An 18774-nucleotide genomic window follows, 5' to 3' on the forward strand; every position below is an offset into this window, starting at 1 on the left:
AATTTGGGATCATTTAGGAAGATTCACATAATTAAGGCACATCTGTGGTAAACAGACAAGTTTAATATTTTGGTTTATATAAGTCTATTTTATCTAACAGTATTAAATACAATATGAACATACACTTTATTCTACTTGTGTTTGTTTTCCCTATAGTTATTCCGGCTAATAAGCTAACACTACTTCTCAATAACATTTTTTACAACTGTGGTACAATATACATAACATGAAATGTACTCTTTTAACCATTTTTAGGTATATACTTGAGTGGCACTGATTACATTCACAGTGTTGTGCAACCATCACCACATCCATCTCCAGAACTTTTTCAACATCTGAAACAGTCCCATATAACTTTTAAGATTATGAAAAATGTGGCTGAGTGCGGTGGCTCACGCCTGTAATCCCAGCACTTTGGGAGTCCGAGGGGGGCAGATCACCAGGTCAGGAGATCTGGACTATCCTGGATAACATGGTGAAACCCCCTTCTCTACTAAAAATACCAAAAAATAGCCAGGCGTGGAGGTGGGCGCCTGTAGTCCTAGCTACTCGGGAGCCTGAGGTAGGAGAATAGCGTGAACCCGGGAGGTGGAGCTTGCAGTGAGTCAAGACGGCACCACTGCACTCCAGCCTGGGCAACAAAGCAAGACTCCATCTCGGGGGAAAAAAAAAAAGATTATGAAAAATGTAATAAGTTTATGTCCAACTAAATTGAATCATTACCTGGGTAAACTTTTTTTTTTGGAGATGGAGTCTCGCTCTGTCGCCCGGGCTGGAGTGCAGTGGCTGGATCTCAGCTCACTGCAAGCTCCGCCTCCCGGGTTTACGCCATTCTCTTGCCTCAGCCTCCCGAGTAGCTGGGACTACAGGCGTCTGCCACCTCGCCCGGCTAGTTTTTTGTATTTTTTAGTAGAGATGGGGTTTCACCGTGTTAGCCAGGATGGTCTCGATCTCCTGACCTCGTGATCCGCCTGCTTCGGCCTCCCAAAGTGCTGGGATTACAGGCTTGAGCCACCGCGCCCGGCCTGGGTAGTTTTTATTTCCCCAATAATTATATTGTGTAGCATGCCAACTGGAAGATTATTATCCTTAGGTAATTTGCAACCTTGGACTGACTGAGTTAATGGATACTTTGGATGGTTGGGTACTTTGATAATTTCTAAGTAAAATATTAATAGAATACTGAAATATTGATGAAAAGGCACAACTTTTATGTTTATGTGCTTTTCCTTTTCGCTTTTATAGGCCATTGAAGGTAGGAGCCTTGGGTCATGCTAATAGGCATGTACATGCTGTCTCTTGGGGGGCTGCAGACAGTGGTATCTGTGAGCTCCATAAGTCTGACATACTGCTAGTGTGTGAGGCTATTCTCAATTACCCACTCTAGTTTTCTAGGTGAACCATGAGTTTAGTATGTTATATAATTAACAAGTGGTTGTGTGGCTATATTAGAAGAATAGTACAGAAATACAATTGCATGCATGCTTTTTTTTTTGAGACAGAGTCTTGCTCTGTCACCTGGACTGCAGTGCAGTGGCACAATCTCCACTCACTGCAACCTCTGCCTCCCAGGTTCAAGCAATTCTGCCTCAGCCTCCCAAGTAGCTGGGATTACAGGTGTGCACCACACCCAGATAATTTTTCTATTTTTAGTAGAGCCAGGGTTTTGCCATGTTGGCCAGGCTGGTCTCGAACTCCTGACCTCATGTGATCTGCCCACCTCAGCCTCCCAAAGTGCTTGGATTACAGGTGTGAGCCACTGCACCCAGCCTGATTTTTCTTTTTTCTTGGATTACAGGTGTGAGCCACAGCACCCAGTCTGATTTTTCTTTTTTCTTTCTTGAGAAGGCTCTCACTCTGTCACCAAGCTATGGTGCAGTGGTGCAATCATGACTCAGCGCAGCCTTGACCTCCCAGCTTCAAGCAATCCTCCCATTTCAGCCTCAACCTCCCAGGCTCAAATAATCCTCCCACCTCAGCCTCCCAAGTAGCTGAAACCACAGGCATATACCACCACATCCAGCTAATTTTTAAAATTTTTGTAACGAAATTAGCCAGGTACAGTGGTGTGCACCTGTAATCCCAGTCACTTGGGAGGCTGAGGCAGGAGAACTGCTTGAACCGGGGAGGCGGAAGTTGCAGTGAGCCAAGATCGCACCACTGCACTCCAGCCTGGGTAACAGAGCGATACTTCGTCTCCAAAAAAAAAAACTATTTGTAAAGATAAGGTCTCCTTATGTTGCCCGGACTGGTCTCAAACTCCTGGCCTTAAGTGATCCTCATCCCTCGGTCAGTCAAAATGGTACCTGGGATTACAGGTGTGAGCCAGTGCACCCAGCCTGCTTTTCATTTTTAAGTAAGGAGGGTAGTTCCTCATAAAACAGTAAGTCTCAGACTTTTTCGTGTCTGGATCTTTTGCCAGAATTGGGACTTACTCCCATAAATCTTTGTTTTGTGGGTTAGAACTAGCAGCAGTTACAATATTGGAAACAGAAATAATGTTTTAAAAACTTATTAATTGATTTGGAGGTTATGTTAACATGCATAACATCTCTCTATTTCTATGAGAATAGTTCAGATCTCCCAGACTCCCTGGGAACTGGTATTTGAAAGTTGTGTCATATGGTTTCAGAATATGAAAGGACACAACACAGGACAAATCTCAGAAAGTGACTATCTGAGCCTGAAAAGATAGTATTAAATGAGTTAAATTTTTAGCAAAGGTGACTTAACCTTGAAAAGTGTGGTTCTTTGGTTTACTGATCAAGGCCTTCGCCCATACCATGAAAAGTCATTCTTTTTTCTTTCTTTTTTGAGATGAAATCTCACTCTGTCGCCCAGGCTGGAGTGCAATGAAGCGATCTCAGCTCACTGCAACCTCCGCCTACCGGGTTCAAGTGATTCTCCTGCCTCGGCCTCCCAAGTAGCTGGGATTACAGGTGTGCGTCACCATGCCTGGCTAATTTTTTGTCTTTTTAGTAGAGACAGGGTTTCACCATGTTTGCCAGGCTGGTCTCAAACTCCTGACCTCAGGTGATCCACCCAAGTTATGAGATTACAGGAATGAGCCACTGTGCCCGGCCCAGAAGTCATTCTTTGTATGTAATCTGCCAAGACAGCAAAGATTCACTGTCTTATCTGAAAAATTTTCTGAGCTTTATGCTGACTTCGCTGTCTGAAAAAGGAGATTCAGGCCATGTGTCTTTGACAGGAGAGGTCCAGAGCGGCACTGAGTTCCCCCTCAGCAAGCCAAATCAGGATGCACGTGTGGCCCACAAGTCCTACTGCTAGTCAGTGGGCTGAGAAGGGCTCTACCAGGTGTCTCTGCTGTAAAGCCACTATTTTCACTCTCAATCATTAGTACATGTTTGGGTGAGGTACTTTAAAACCATGGTACTTCAAAAAGTGCCATGCTGGCTGTGAAGGTGTAGGGGCCACCTAGGACACTCAGAGGCCTCCACGAACTGAGAATCATGCTCCAGCCGTCAGTCAGCAAAGAGACAGGAACCTTGGTTCTCCAATCACATGGAACTGAATCCTGCCAACAACCTCGATGGGGAGTGAACAAACCTGGTCTAGCCAACACCTTGATTTCAGTCGTATGACTGAACAGAGAACCCAGCTGAGCCCATCTGGACTTGTGTCCTACAAATCTATGAAATAATCATTGGGTGCTATTTTAAGCTAAGTTTATAAGAACTTATTACACACCAAACAAACAAAAAACCACTAGGAAACTTTAACTCACTCATTTTACTTATTTATATCTGTATATGCTTACTGCTTCCTATTTGATTACATGGGTTATAATGTTTCTAAAGTTATTTATTTTGATGCTCAAATCATCACTAATTTTGCCTGTGACATTTCCCCCATCATGCTTTTAACAGGTCCTTACTTTCTGGATGTTCTATAAAACACAGTACTCTGGTTTCATAATATATTTTCCTGGCCCCAGGTTGGAACCAAGGAGTCCTGGTTCCATTAATGGAAAATGAGGTGTGGGTCTGGGCATGGTAGCTCATGCCTGTAATCCCAGCACTTTGGGAGGCCAAGGGGGGTAGATCACTTGAGGTCAGGAGCTCGAGACCAGTCTGGTCAACACAGTGAGACCTCATCTCTACTAAAAACACAAAAATTAGCTGGGCGTGGTGGTGCATGCCTGAAGTCTCAACTACTTGGAAGGCTGAGGTGGAAGGATCAGTTGAAACCAGCAGGCAGAGGTTTTAGTGAGCCAAGATTGCGCCACTGCACTCCTGCCTGGGCAACAGAGTGAGACTCTGTCTCAAAAAATTAATAATAAAAAGAAAAAGAAAATGAGATGTGGAGGCCATGACCTGGGTGCCAAGTTTGCCTGTTACTATTCAGGTACCACACTCCTAGGCAGGTGCCTTCAGAGGTCAGAGTATATGTAACACACAAACACACACACACTCTCTCTCTCAGTCCTATTTCCACATTTATTTAGATGCATCCATATGTGAACACCCATATATAACTGGGGAGACGCAGAGGGAGGAGGAGGACAACGGGTTCACACTGATATACCCACTTCCAATGCAGCTCCACAGTGTCCATTCCAATTTCCTGTCTTTCTGTATTTGTAGCTCACTCCAACATGAGAAACCTAGTTTCCCTTACTCTCAATGAATTTATGTATTTGTTCAATCCCCTGTGTGTAACCAAACTACCTCCATCACCCTCCTGGGTGCACCCCGACATCCCAGACAGCTGTCCCAACACGTGGGTGCCTCAGCTGGCTTGGGTAAACCCCATGCCAGGTCACCCCGTGGGGGATGACCTCCTCACGCCCTCGGGAGCACCTGGGACCTCCCCCTGCCCAGCATCTACCTTCCTCTGTACCACCTAAAGGCCTCCAGACTGATCACTCTAGGAAGTGGAGTGTGGAATGCCTCAAATTACTAACTCACAAGAGGGAAAAATAGTAACTCAATGACCACAAAAAGATGATGCAAACACTGACCAAATGGTTAGAGTGGAAACAACCAGCAAAGGCACCAAGGGTCCTGAAGAGGACCCAGGGTCTGTCAAAAAGGCATAGCCCAAAACTCACCAAGAGGAAACACCAGACAAACCCACATGGAAGGACATTGTTCAAACTAACTGGCCTGCAGTCTTCAAAAATGACAAGTCGTAAGAACTAAGAAAGGTTGAAGAACTATCCCACATTAAAGAAGCCTAAAGAGTTAAAACTAAAAGTAACACATGATCCTACACTGAATTCTAAACCAGGAAAAATGCAGCTAAAAAAATAAATTAATAGGGCAAGTGAAAAATGTGCCTATTGACTGTTACTTGGAAGAATATGTATCCATGTTATCTTTCCTGATTTTGATAGTGATACTGTTGTTACGTAAAAATGTTCTCACTCTTAAGAAATATACAAAGAAGTCTTCAAGATCTATGACACCTTCAGCTTATTCACAAACAGTTCCGAAAAAAATGTCCCATGTAAATGTAAAAACATGCACAAACACACAATAGAGAAAGTACATGCGATAACATAAATGGTACAAAATCTTAATAACTGGTGAATCCAGAGAGAACTCATGGAGTTCTTTTTACTGTTACTGCAACTGTTCTGGAAGTTTGATATATCAAAAAAAAGTTATTAAAACACTAATTTTCGTCTCTAACATGATAGATTTTGTTTTGTCACCTAATGTTGCTTACTTTCTGTTTTTCTCAAGGATCGAATAATCTAGATAGAGTATATGTTTAACAGGCAAATCCTTTAAAACAATCACAGTAACTTCCTTTATTAATCTAATACAAATCTTTTCAATGAGTTAATTAACAGAACTCAAAAAAGAAAATTAAATACTACAAAGATATATGCTATCGGATACATTCATTTTACTAAGTGATGTATTTGTCACGAACACTCATATTATGGCACTCCTTACATAAATGTGAATTTTAAAAGCTATAAAGATCAACTAGTTTGTAATTTTGGTCTCTAAAACATACTTGTTATTACAATCTGTAAAAAAAATTGTGACTTTTTCTTCATGAACTCTGCATATGTACTGCGGATGTCACAAAAACCAGACACAGTGCATGAAGTCTGTCACACAACTTTTACTTAATGTTTCCAAGCCAGTAAGATTTAACAATAAAATAACGATTTACATAAGTAAAACCTCACAATTTTTTTTCTGTATTTCTTTTTTTGGCCTCATGAAGGAAAAAACCTTACAAATTAATACTTGACTTCTACTTTGAAGATAGTAAAGCTTAAATTCTTACAAATACTTCAGTCTTTCTCCCAATGGAATCTGTTTGCTTGCATCGGATGACAAGGTCTCTTTTCATTCCAGTTTAAGTAAGTCTGTGCCCCACCCCAACTCTTAAGTCCTACTTTTTTTCTTGACTAGTAATATTTTTACCTGGACAGATAATTTTTTCCTTTGACTCTTTTCCCAAACCTATTTCTTCTATGATGACATTTTTTTCCCAATTCTTAATTAGCTACCCTTAGTGTGTTTCATCAGCTATGTTTTAAAAAGCAATAAAAATCTAGTGAAAGTAAAAACACAAAATCACTATTGAATTTTCTGAAGTTTTTAATTCCTCACTGATTTATTCAACAAATTTTTTTGCAAAGCAGTGTATTAGAAGCCATAAAAATTTAAAGGTATTTAAGACAGTCCTTGTCTTTGAAAATTTTATAAATCTTAGTAAGCTATAAGGGAGTAAATGAAAAATATTTTTAATACCTCAACTATATTTATTACAATTAGAGTCAGATAAATTAGGGAAATTACAAAAATAGCAATCAAACATATTTTGAACACATTGGGTTTACATTTCAGAAGTTGCAAAAATACAGTCCTACCTATTATAGTTACTCCATTTCCATTTTAATTACAATACACATCGTAATTCTTCTAAACCTTACCTGACAAGGCTGAAGTCTTCAGGTAGCCATCCAGGCAGGGGAGAATGTCTTTGTAATAAGGCTGCATTACATGTCTGTCGATATAAATTGACCATTCTTCTAGAGCATTCAGGCCTACTTCTGCCAAGGGGGTATAGCTCAGGCCCAGTTTGAAAGCCATCTGTATGTTAACACAAACAAGTTAAACTAAAACACAAGAAATAAAAGATTTAAAGGAAAAAAAACACCACGTAATTGTGGTTTCTAATGCATACACCTTTTTATTGCTGGACACCCGACACTGCCGGAGTGTGCAGTCCAGGTAATTAGGAGGAAAGCAAGCAGCTGTCTCTGTGGCTGTGGTACACCGCAGCCTTTTAAGACACACAGGTTTAACTCTCACATCGACCTCCAAGTGCAGTTCAGAGTCACCAAGGGTCTAAGTCCCAAAGCCAGTAAGTGGCAGAAACAGACCCTGACCCGGGTACGCCTGTGAGGAAACGCTTGCTGGGACTGCCTTGGCAAGAGCGTGGTGTTTCCATGTGCTCTGGGACTCACAACAGTCCCAGATGTCTTGAACAGAGCCCAGATGTTTGCTTGAACAGAGATGGCTCTGTTCAATATAACACCTACCTGCAGTGCAGGAATGTAGGCTCTAATATCGAGTTCGATGATGTCATGTGGCAGGGACAGAAGAAAGGTCAAACAGGAGGCCAAAAGTTCATCTTTGTATTGCTTCATTTTAACTGCCACCTTAACAAGAAAGAAGACAATAATGTATATCTGAATAGAGCCTACATTTGAAAATCAACTAAAAAGTATTTGCCCTATTCTCAAATACAAAAATGGGCATGTAGTCTTTATTGACACGACCACATTCACTTACAAATTACACACTAACCTCCAGGAAAGTTAATTTGTTGAAATGCTTAATACCTACTACATGGAAAAACAAGAATCTATTTCATTTTGAGTTGTCATCACTCAATTGAATTATGCTAAGAGAGCTCAAGGGCCTTTTTTTTTTTTTGTAAGACAGAGTCGTGCTGTCACCCAGGCGAGTGCAGTGGTGCAACTCGGCTCACTGCAACCTCTGCCATCCTTCAAGCGGTTCTCCTGCCTCGGCCTCCCAAGTAGCTGGAATTAAAGGCACTCATCACCACATCTGGCTAATTTTTTGTATTTTTAATAGAGATGGGATTTCACCATGTTGGCCAGGCTGGTCTTGAACTCCTGCCCTCAAGTGATCCACCCACCTTGGCCTCCCAAAGTGCTAGGATTAAAGGTTTGAGCCACCATGCCTGAATGAGGGACTTTTGAAGCACAATAACTTCCTCTACTAGTTTTTTTAGGACTTCACACCCACTCTAGATTTAGCAAACACATTTTTATTTTTATTTTTATTTATTTATTTATTTGAGACACAGTCTCGCTCTGTTTCCCAGGCTGGAGTGCAGTGGCACTATCTTGGCTCACTGCAACCTCTATCTCCCAGGTTCAAGCCATTCTCCTTCCCCAGCCTCCTGACCCGACACAATTCTTTTTTTTTTTTTGAGACAGAGTCTCACTGTGTTGCCCAGGCTGGAGCACAGTGGCACCATCTCAGGTCACTGCAACCTCTGCCTCCGGGGTTCAAGTGGTTCTCCTGCCTCAGCCTCCTGAGGAGCTGGGATTACAGGCGTGCACCACCACGCCAGACTAATTTTTGTATTTTTAGTAGAGACGTGGTTTCATTACGTTGGTCAGGCTAGTCTCAAACTCCTGACCTTGTGATCCGCCCACCTCGGCCTCCCAAAGTGCTGGGATTAGGGCATGAGCCACCACACCCAGCCCCAATTCTTAAAATAATTATTTATGATCGCTAGGATTTTTTCAATAAACATTCATTTAAAAATAGTTCATGATAACACTAAAATAAATCATTTAAAAATTACCTCTTTGCCAAATTTCACAAATAAAGCAAAGCAAGAATGCTTTTCTGGGTCTTCAGGAGAGTGTTTCAGACTCTTTGGACTAACTCCCTGTCAAATAAAACAGCAAGTTAGTACATTGAACAAGAATCAGGAGACTGTATCCTAATCCAGTGGTTCCCAGCCTGTCTTCAGAGGGGTGAATCCATTTCAAGTTACCAACATCCAATGAAGACAGGAGAGAGAATCAACTCTGCAGACATTTCAAGGCACAGGCCAGTCAGAACAAGAGGAGGGAAGGTGGCGGCTAGTGAGAAGCCATGGACACAACTAAGTCCATTCCCGCTTTCTCATCTCACCCTGTAATTCCCAGGTGGGCTCATCATGTGACTGACTGAAGCGTCCAGAATGCTAACCCAGTTGTTCTCAAACTTCACTAGGTGCCAGAATCACCTGGTAGCTCCTAGCACAGGTGGCAGAGCCCTGCCCCCAGGGTTTCTGATGCAGGAAGCAATGCTCAAGGCTTGCAATGCTCAAGGTCCTGGGACCATACTTTGAAAGGCCTTGTTAATCTTACATAATTAGCCAGGTGCTTGAGCATCAGGGCAAAAAATGCTGCTAGCTTTTTAGAGTGCTATCCAACTGCCAGCCACTCACATATCAATTTTTTAAAACACATATAATAAAATTAGTAGACTTTAAAACTGCATAGGCCACAATCACATATTTTATGATACATTTATATAAACTCATAACCTAAAAAAATGCAAGATTCAACGTCCTGCAAAAAAGACTCACCTCGAAATATTTTATTTTCTTGGCATTTCTTACTGTAATAGAAAGCAATTTGTAGAAACCACTGATGAGGGGCAACCTTGTAGACTGTAAAACTAATTCATATGAAAATGAGTACACCCATGGTTCAAAAAATTCTGCTTGTTTCTCAGGGAGAATCTCTCTGTAAAAACAAATTAGAAATCGAAGGTAGAAATTTTTATCATACTGATCTTAAAATTATAAGGGACACAAATAACTAAGCTACAATTCCATTGCATAACATTTTTAGGTATCCTAAAATGTTTAGTTATATCTATAATCCATTTTTCTCTACCTGAGGATCTTTTAAACATAAAAAATAATGAAAACTGTAAGCTAGGACACTTACATACATTTTTAAAGATCTATATAATCGATTATAGTTTGTCCTTTATTATTTCTTTTTTTTTTTTTCTTTTGAGATGGAGTCTCGCTCTGTTGCCCAGGCTAAAGTGCTGTGGCGCAATCTCAGCTCACTGCAAGCTCTGCCTCCCAGGTTCACGCCATTCTCCTGCCTCAGCCTCCCGAGTAGCTGGGACTACAGATGCCCGCCACTATGCCCAGCTAATTTTTTATATTTTTAGTAGAGACCGGGTTTCACTGTGTTAGCAGGTGAAACCGGATGGTCTCGATCTCCTGACCTCGTGATCCGCCCACCTCGGCCTCCCAAAGTGCTGGGATTATAGGCATGAACCATTGCGCCCGGCCTATTATTTCATTTCTTGTATCTACATAAGGGATTTCCTATATTACAGCCAATAAGTAACAATCATTTTCAATCTTAAATAATTAGAATTTTACAAAATACCTGCAAAATTCCACCAGGTTAATGAAAGCCGAAAAATCTTTAGGTTTAGCCGGATGCAAGTTAGCCGCTGGATCTGAAGTCGGGATCATCCAAACACCAGGAGCCGCATCTCCGTTCTTAACGTTCTTAAAGAGTAATTGTAGCAAAGAAACATTGTACCATTCAATCACAAATCACTCAACAAATAACTTTCCAACTGACTTCATGGTCAAGGCCTGATGCTATGAAGAAAGAATGCAACAGCAAGAAAGACCAAGATGGGTGCTCAAGAGCTATGGTCTGATAAGAAGTGCAGGACCTGCAGAAAGCGTTAACCAAAAGGACTCTCGGGAAGTGATGAGAGAATGGGACAAATAGAAAAATGCCAAGGGTGGGCAGCACTTCTTGAGGGAGCTAGCAATAATGCCTTGACAGAGACAGAATTTTAACAGGTGGCCTAGAGATTTCAAGTGAAGAAACAGAGAAACAGAGAAATTATTAACAGTATTAAGAAAGATAAATGAAAAATATGGTATTTTGGAAGTGCACGAAGATCAGTTTTAAACATGCTAAGTTTGTGTCACCAAATGTGTGTTACCAAACACAACTGTGTATTCAAATTAAAATGTTGCACAAGTAGCTAGAAATAGACAGCAGAAACCAACAAGGGAGGAGGAGGCTGGAGATCAAACACATCTGGGAAGTGCTAACAGGTGGTCGTTGATCTGTTGGAACCAAGCTGGAAGGGCAGAGAACAGAGGAGAAAGGGAAGCCACTGAAGACAGCAATGAACACACACGTGTTCTAAAATGCAGGTCTGTCAGCTGACACAGTTCGAGGAAGTCCCTTTGGGCAAGTTTTTTTTTAAAATAAAATTATTTTAGACATATGCAAAGCACAAGAACAATAAAGCACACATCAGTGTTACTACCTATCATTCAGCATGAAAAAGAGAATACTGCAAGTACAACAAAGCTGATGTGACCACGAGTTTGTACCATTTTCCCTTCATGTTTCCTCTGCACATTCTCCCCATTACCTCTTGTCTAACTTCTCAGGACTGCAGTGGAGGTACTGACGCGTGAACTCAAATCAGCACAATCTAGTCTGAAACAATCACTGCAGTCGAAAGCAAGTGAGATGCCTCCCCAGGATCTCAGTTCTTTCTCGTCAGCCTAATTACCGTGGAGTCCAGTTACCACCAATGCCTCAAACAAGAGCAGGGCAGCTCCAGGCTGGTGGCCTTAAGCCATGACTTATCCTTTTTTTTCTGAGACAGAGTCTCACTCTGTCACCTAGGCTGTAGCACAGTGGCACCATCTCGGCTCACTGCGAGCTCTGCCTCTGGGGTTCACGCCATTCTCCTGCCTCTGCCTCCTGAGTAGCTGGGATTAGGGCACCCGCCGCCACGCCTGGCTAATTTTTTTTTTTTTTTTTGAGACAGTCTCTGTCACCCAGGCTGGAGTGCAGTAGCGTGATCTCGGCTCAATGCAAGCTCCGCCTCCCAGGTTCATGCCATTCTCCTGCCTCAGCCTCCCAAGTAGATGGGACTACAGGTGCCCGCCACCATGCCTGCCTAATTTTTTGTATTTTTAGTAGAGACAGGGCTTCACCGTGTTAGCCAGGATGGTCCCGATCTCCTGACCTTGTGATCCACCCGCCTCAGCCTCCCAAAGTGCTGGGATTACAGGTGTGATCCACCGCACCAGGCCTAAGCCATGACGTATCTTTAATCCAGGCTAGGAAAATTACGTGCAAAAAAAAGGGAGGGCATTTTCTTATTTCTCTTCCTATTATCTATACTGTTCTATCTCAGGAACACATTTAACACCTTGTACCACAAGTTTCCTTAACTATAAACAAGAGCAACCCCAGGTTTCCCTATCCTACACAAAGTCATTTCTACATAAGATTTCTGTCACTGTTTACTATTGCTAAGGAATAAGAAACAAATGAACCTAGTAAATAACTTTTACAAAAAAAAAAAAATTAACATACATAAATTAGTTTTTGAACCATCTAGTAATAACACTTTCTATACAATAGGTTATATCCAACAGAAATGTATCAATGGCACATAATAATCCTGAAGAACCAAATTTTCTCCAGTCCTCCTCTACAAATGTGCTATTATCCCCTAAATATTTATATGCAAAGACAGTTGATACAAAAATGATGAAAAATTACTACTAATAAAAATTTCTAACCTCTTGTTCCCCAACAGTCTGTGTTTGTAGTGTAAGATCCAATTTCTCAACAATCTTCAAAACGGATTTTACAAATTCATCATAAAGTAAATGATTCAGACTTTCACTGGAGGAATTCACAGAGAAAAATGCTTCATCTGCTAAAATAGAATCCTTTAAATAAAAAAAAAAAACCAATAAACTTCAAAAACTTGTGCAAAAAAGTATTAGTATGAGTATTTTATAAACATTAAGACACATATACAGATATATGTGCCGATTTGGGTATTATGGAAACAGTGATGATAAACTGTAGCAGATTTACCTGGAAGTTTTCAAGTTGTAAGATACCTTCCTAAATTATTACAATAGCATTATTTCAGTCAGATATCATTTATCCAGTCATGTAATAAATACTTACTCTGTATATAGTGGTAAGTGAGAAGATTTAGGCAAATCCTTGTCAAAGCATTTACCCCAATTAATTTGTGGATGTGTATGTATAAACACAAATATGTGTAATATGCATCTACAGACACTATGTCTGTGTACATGTAAGGACACGCACGTATACTTATGTGCATACATAATATGCACACATATACAAACATACACAGATACACATATATACAAATACATATATATCCATCCTCAGACTGGACCTGTTAGGAAGAACAGCTTAGCATGAGCTGTACCATCTCGCTATTTAAAATTAAAATGAGGACGCAGCAATAGTAACTAATTAATGTTAAAGGAATTCTATGTCTGTGTTTCTTTCAATTCATTTATTTCTACTCTCATTCTAACTTCCTGATTCATAGCTTTAATTTTTTATTTTTGAAGTACAGTTTTAAATTTTTGAAAGTTAGTAAAATATAATTCTGATATAAGTCTTATGTTTAAACTATGAAGACTAATAATAGAAGAAGTAAGGTACATTTATGGCTTTCAAATGGTAAACATTACCATCATCTGGTCAGAGGTCAGGAGATGTCTGAAGAGATCCACGTAGTCTTTGTATGTGGGCACCTTCCATTTGCCAGTTCTGACTTCCCCTGAAGCACGGTAGTCTTCAGATTCAGACTCGGGGCCCTGGTCAGAAAGACAGCATGACAATGTGTAATGATGGATTCTCAGAAGCAGCACTACTGCCAGAACATGCTGGTTTTCGGAATTTTCTAAATTAAACTGCCACCCATAGGAGACCATATAATTAAGGAAGACACTGTATTATAAAAGCACAATTTAGGCCGGGCGCGGTGGCTCAAGCCTATAATCCCAGCACTTTGGGAGGCCGAGACGGGCGGATCACGAGGTCAGGAGATCGAGACCATCCTGGCTAACATGGTGAAACCCCGTCTTTACTAAAAAAATACAAAAAATTAGCCGGGCGAGGTGGCCAGCGCCTGTAGTCCCAGCTACTTGGGAGGCTGAGGCAGGAGAATGGCGTGAACCCGGGAGGCGGAGCTTGCAGTGAGCTGAGATCCGGCCACTGCACTCCAGCCTGGGCGACAGAGCGAGACTCCAAATACAAAAAATTAGCCGGGCGAGGTGGCCAGCGCCTGTAGTCCCAGCTACTTGGGAGGCTGAGGCAGGAGAATGGCGTGAACCCGGGAGGCGGAGCTTGCAGTGAGCTGAGATCCGGCCACTGCACTCCAGCCTGGGCGACAGAGCGAGACTCCGTCTCCCAAAAAAAAAAAAAAAAAGCACAATTTAAAAAGTTGAGGTCAGGTGCGGTGGCTCATATCTGTAATCCCAGCACTTTGAGAGGCCAAGGTGGGTGGATCACCTGAGGTCAAGAGTTCAAAACCAGCCTGGCCGACATGGCAAAATGTCTCTACTCTAAACATAAAAATTAGCTGGGCAAGGTGGCGGTCGCCTGTAACCCCAGCTACTCGGGAGGCTAAGGCAGGAGAATCGCTTGAACCTTGGAGGGGAAGGCTGCAGTGAGCCAAGATTGCGCCACTGCACTCCAGCCTGAATGATAGAGCGAGACTCTGTCTCAAAAAATAAACAAATAAATAAAAAGCAGAAAAATACGTGATTCTTCTGTGACTAATACTGTGATATACCAAGAAGTATTTCAATACAATATCCACTGAATGTGCTATAATAATCTTGCTTTCGTACACAGTTCCATCTTTCATCTCATCATATGTCCTATAATTTCTGGGAACTAAGATACGCCTCCCTCAGCAATCTGTCCTAGAGTTTCAAGAGAGAAAACATTTTCTGGTTTACGAAAATGTATAAAACCTAAAGTTACGCTTAAAGGTGTTTCATACCTTAGAAGTGTATTTGCCTAACAAAATACAGAGGTATTATGTCCTATGCTTTTCAAAATGTAAGGCATTGCTAATAACTAAGAAAAGAACGGCCACTTTTGCAAAATTATATTCGAAAACCTCAGCAACATTCCTAACTTTCAGTGATAACAGATTAATTTTCTAAACATTAAATTCAGAATTTACCTTTGGAAGGACCACTGGTTTAGAACATATTCTGATTAAACCCTGATGCACTGAAAAAAGAAAAAACAACAAAAATGAAGGAAACACTGAAAAATAGAATCAAACGTTCAAAAAAAAAAAAAAAAAAAACCCAGTCATTTTATTTTGGAACCCAACTTTACCTCTCAATTTATTTTCTAAGTTCATTAACAGCTTTAATTTTAAAACTTAAAATTACTGGCCAGGCGCAGTGGCTCGTGCCTGTAATCCCAACACTTTGGGAGGTCGAGGCAGGTGGATCAAAAGGTCAAGAGTTCAAGACCAGCCTAGCCAATATGGTGAAACCCTGTCTCTACTAAAACTACAAAAATTAGCCAGGCGTGGTGGCAGGCGCCTGTAGTCCCAGCTACTCTGGAGGGTGAGGCAAGAGAATCACTTGAACCCAGGAGGCAGAGATTGCAGCGAACCAAGATTCCACCACTGCACTCCAGCCTGGGAGACAGAGCAAAACTCCTCTCTCCAAAAAAAAAGAAAAAAACCCAAAAACGTAAAACTATTAAAATTCAGAGGTAATAGGATGAAAAAAGGATAAGATTTTGGTCTACCAAAATTTAGGAGTTCATCAAAAGTTGTATCAAAGATACAAAAGAATTTGGTAAACAGATTCTCTTTACCTATATCAAATAATGTGTTAATTATCCAACATTACTCATAAAAACAATAAATTGCAAACTTACCCACAGTACTAATGCAATTCCTGAGAACTGGCCCTTTTGCTGCCAAAGCTAGGAACACCTTCACTATGGCTCTGCAACACACCAATTGCATTTTTGGACTGTACTGTGGGAAACTGTCTATCTGCATCACCACGAGGTGCTCCAGAACTGGAGTATACACCTCAGGAACCTACCGGAAATAATTAGCAAACCGTGAGTTAGAGGAGGGAATCAATGAATACAGGAATAATACAAATATTCTAAGTAATTACAACCGAATTAGATACTTATTTAAAAAAAAACATGGTTTGTCATCTAACCTGCTGCTTAACATTTATTACTGTGATTGCCTTAAAAAAAAAACACACACACACACACAGTAAAAACTGTCTTGAGGTGCAATTCTATCCCAAGCAACAATTCCAAATCTTTCAGAAAGATGGCAAGAGAAACAAATATTTTTTTTTCCTGTTCTGGATAACAAAAAATCAAGTTTCATGACAATAATTGTATTGCCACAAAATACTAACTAAAACTGTCACATTGTTCCCAACAGTGCCTACACTAAATGTATTGTATGACTCCATCGAGTTATTTGAAGAAATGAAGATTAAATACTTAAAACTGGGCTGTTTAGTTCACTTACTGTGTCAAGGTACAGCAAGACACTAGCAACAGACTGGAGGAAGCTCGGCATCTGATAAACACGGTCGTCACCAGTGTCTGTCTGGGTGAGGAACATCTGCTTGCAACGCTGAATGAGCTCAACATACATGAAGTCAACATCTTTTGCGTTTATAACTTTGCAGGGCTTTAGAAAAGGGAAAACATAAGTTTTCATCAATCTTATCAAGATCAAAATAATGATATTTAAGGTGTCATGTTAAGCCATGTGATTATAAACACAAGTTTAATAAGGCTTTTTTTTTTTTTTTTTTTTTTTTTTGAGATAAAGTTTCACTCTTGTCTAGGCTGGAGAGCAATGGCATGATCTCGGCTCACCACAACCTCCACCTCCCGGGTTCAAGTGATTCTCCCACCTCAGCCTCCCGAATAGCTGGGATTACAGGCATGAGCCACCATGCCTGGCTAATTTTTTTTTTCTTTTTTTGTATTGTTAAGTAGAAACAGGGTTTCTCCATGTTGCTCAGGCTGGTCTCGAACTCCTGACCTCAGGTGATCTGCCCGCCTCAGCCTCCCAAAGTGCTGGGATTACAGGCGTGAGCCATAAGCTTTTTAATTAAGAAGAAATACAGATATAAAATACAGTATCTGCCCAGGTACAGTGGCCCATGCCTGTAATCCCAGCACTTTGGGAGGCCGAGGCGGGCAGATCACCTGAGGTCACAAGTTCAAGACCAGCCTGGCCACCATGGTGAAACCTCATCTCTAAAAAAAACACACACACACAAAAATTAGCCACATGTGGTGGCGCACAACTGTAATCCCAGCTACTCAAGAGGCTGAGACATGAGAATCGCTTGAACCCGGGAAGTGGAGGTTGCAGTGAGCTGAGATCGCACCATTGCACTCTAGCCTGGGCAACAGTGAGGTTTCACCTAAATAAATAAATAAATAAATAAATAAATAAATAAATAAAATATGGTATCTCATTATAAAGATGCTTTGTATAATAATATGTAATCACATTTTCAATACTTATTCACACAGGAAGCATTTATTGGTTGTCAGCTATGTTCTAGGCACTGTTTAGACAGTGGGTACTGAGGACAAATGAAAGGCAGTCCCTGCCCCCAAGGCTGTCCATCTACAGGAGAGGCCAGGAGTCCATACATGACTGGAAGATGCTCCATGTCACGCTCCACACCACACCAGAGACATTTTTTCAAACTCACAAATGTGCTAATGCAATTGCTCAATTTCAGACTTTTCTAAGGCTTCTTTTCCAGGACTTCTGAATCCAGTCCAGACTCCCAGAGGATCTGATGGTGCACCTCGTTTCCCCTTTCCTGTCTATCATGCTCTAGCCACAGGGACAAGCTCAAGTGGGGGTAGATCACTGCGTAAAGGGAAAATCTCATGCGATCTTTTAGCTCAGAGCCTTCTGCCATTCTGTTTCTTCTGCCCTAAGCATATTTAAAGAAGGCAACAGAGACAAATGGAGATGAAGATTAAGAAAATGGGAAAGGCTAGGCACGGTGGCTTACAGCTGTAAGCCCAGTGCTTTGGGGACTGAGGCAGGAGGTTCGCTTGAAGCCAGGAGTTCAAGACCAGCCTGTGTAACAAAGTGAGATATCATCTCTACAAAAGATTTAAAAATTTGCTGGGCATGGTGGCTCATGCCTGTGGTCCCAGCTACTCGGGAAGTTAAGGCAGGAGGATCGCTTAGCCCTAGAAGTCAGGGCTGCAGTGAATTATGATTGTACCGCTACACTCCAGCCTGAGAGGCAAAAAAGAAAAAGAAAAGAAAAAGGGAGAGGCCAGGAGCAGTGGCTCATGCCTGTAATCCCAGCACTTTGGGAGGCCAAGGTGGGCAGATGACCTGAGGTCGGGAGTTCAGGACCAGCCTCACCAACATGGAGAAACCCCATCTCTACTAAAAATACAAAAATAAAATAGCCAGGCATGGTGGTGCATGCCTGTAATCTCAGCACTCGGGAGGCTGAGGTAGGAGAATTGCTTGAACCCCCGAGGCAGAGGTTGTGGTGAGCCGAGGTCATGCCATCGCACTCCAGACTGGGCAACAAGAGCGAAACTCCAACTCAAAAATTAAAAAAAAAAAAAGAAAGAAAGAAGAAAAAAAAGGGAGAGATTATAGGAAGAAAAAGGAATTTAGTTGTTTTTTCTACAAAGCAGAAGTCATAGAGTTCCACTAAGAAGAAATAACTAGGGTTATTCTTAATATTTTTCTTTAAAAAAATTTTTTGAGAGAGTGTCTCCGTTGCCCACATTGGAGTACAGTGGCTCGATCATAACTCACTGCCACCTCTGCCTCCTGAGTTCAAGAGATTCTCCTGCCTCAGTCTCCCAAGCAATTGCGATTACAG

The 18774-nt window shown here is 41.3% G+C and overlaps 1 protein-coding gene across 4 annotated transcripts in view; it reads right to left on the reverse strand.

The window, feature by feature from the left end:
• PRKDC (protein kinase, DNA-activated, catalytic subunit) overlaps positions 1 to 18774 on the reverse strand; it is a 189496-nt gene that overhangs the window by 150380 nt on the left and 20342 nt on the right. For all 4 annotated transcript variants that reach the window (XM_008000566.3, XM_008000564.3, XM_008000565.3 and 1 more), the window contains exons 12-21: positions 16413 to 16577; positions 15788 to 15956; positions 15072 to 15121; positions 13567 to 13692; positions 12622 to 12774; positions 10436 to 10560; positions 9610 to 9769; positions 8836 to 8922; positions 7535 to 7654; positions 6923 to 7082 (exon numbers count right to left, since the gene is read on the reverse strand). In XM_008000566.3, the coding sequence (XP_007998757.3) occupies positions 6923 to 7082; positions 7535 to 7654; positions 8836 to 8922; positions 9610 to 9769; positions 10436 to 10560; positions 12622 to 12774; positions 13567 to 13692; positions 15072 to 15121; positions 15788 to 15956; positions 16413 to 16577 (1315 nt within the window). The remainder of the gene's footprint in view (positions 1 to 6922; positions 7083 to 7534; positions 7655 to 8835; positions 8923 to 9609; positions 9770 to 10435; positions 10561 to 12621; positions 12775 to 13566; positions 13693 to 15071; positions 15122 to 15787; positions 15957 to 16412; positions 16578 to 18774) is intronic.

This window comes from Chlorocebus sabaeus, chromosome 8 (genome assembly GCF_047675955.1).
Source record: "Chlorocebus sabaeus isolate Y175 chromosome 8, mChlSab1.0.hap1, whole genome shotgun sequence".
Classification (NCBI taxonomy): domain Eukaryota; kingdom Metazoa; phylum Chordata; class Mammalia; order Primates; family Cercopithecidae; genus Chlorocebus; species Chlorocebus sabaeus.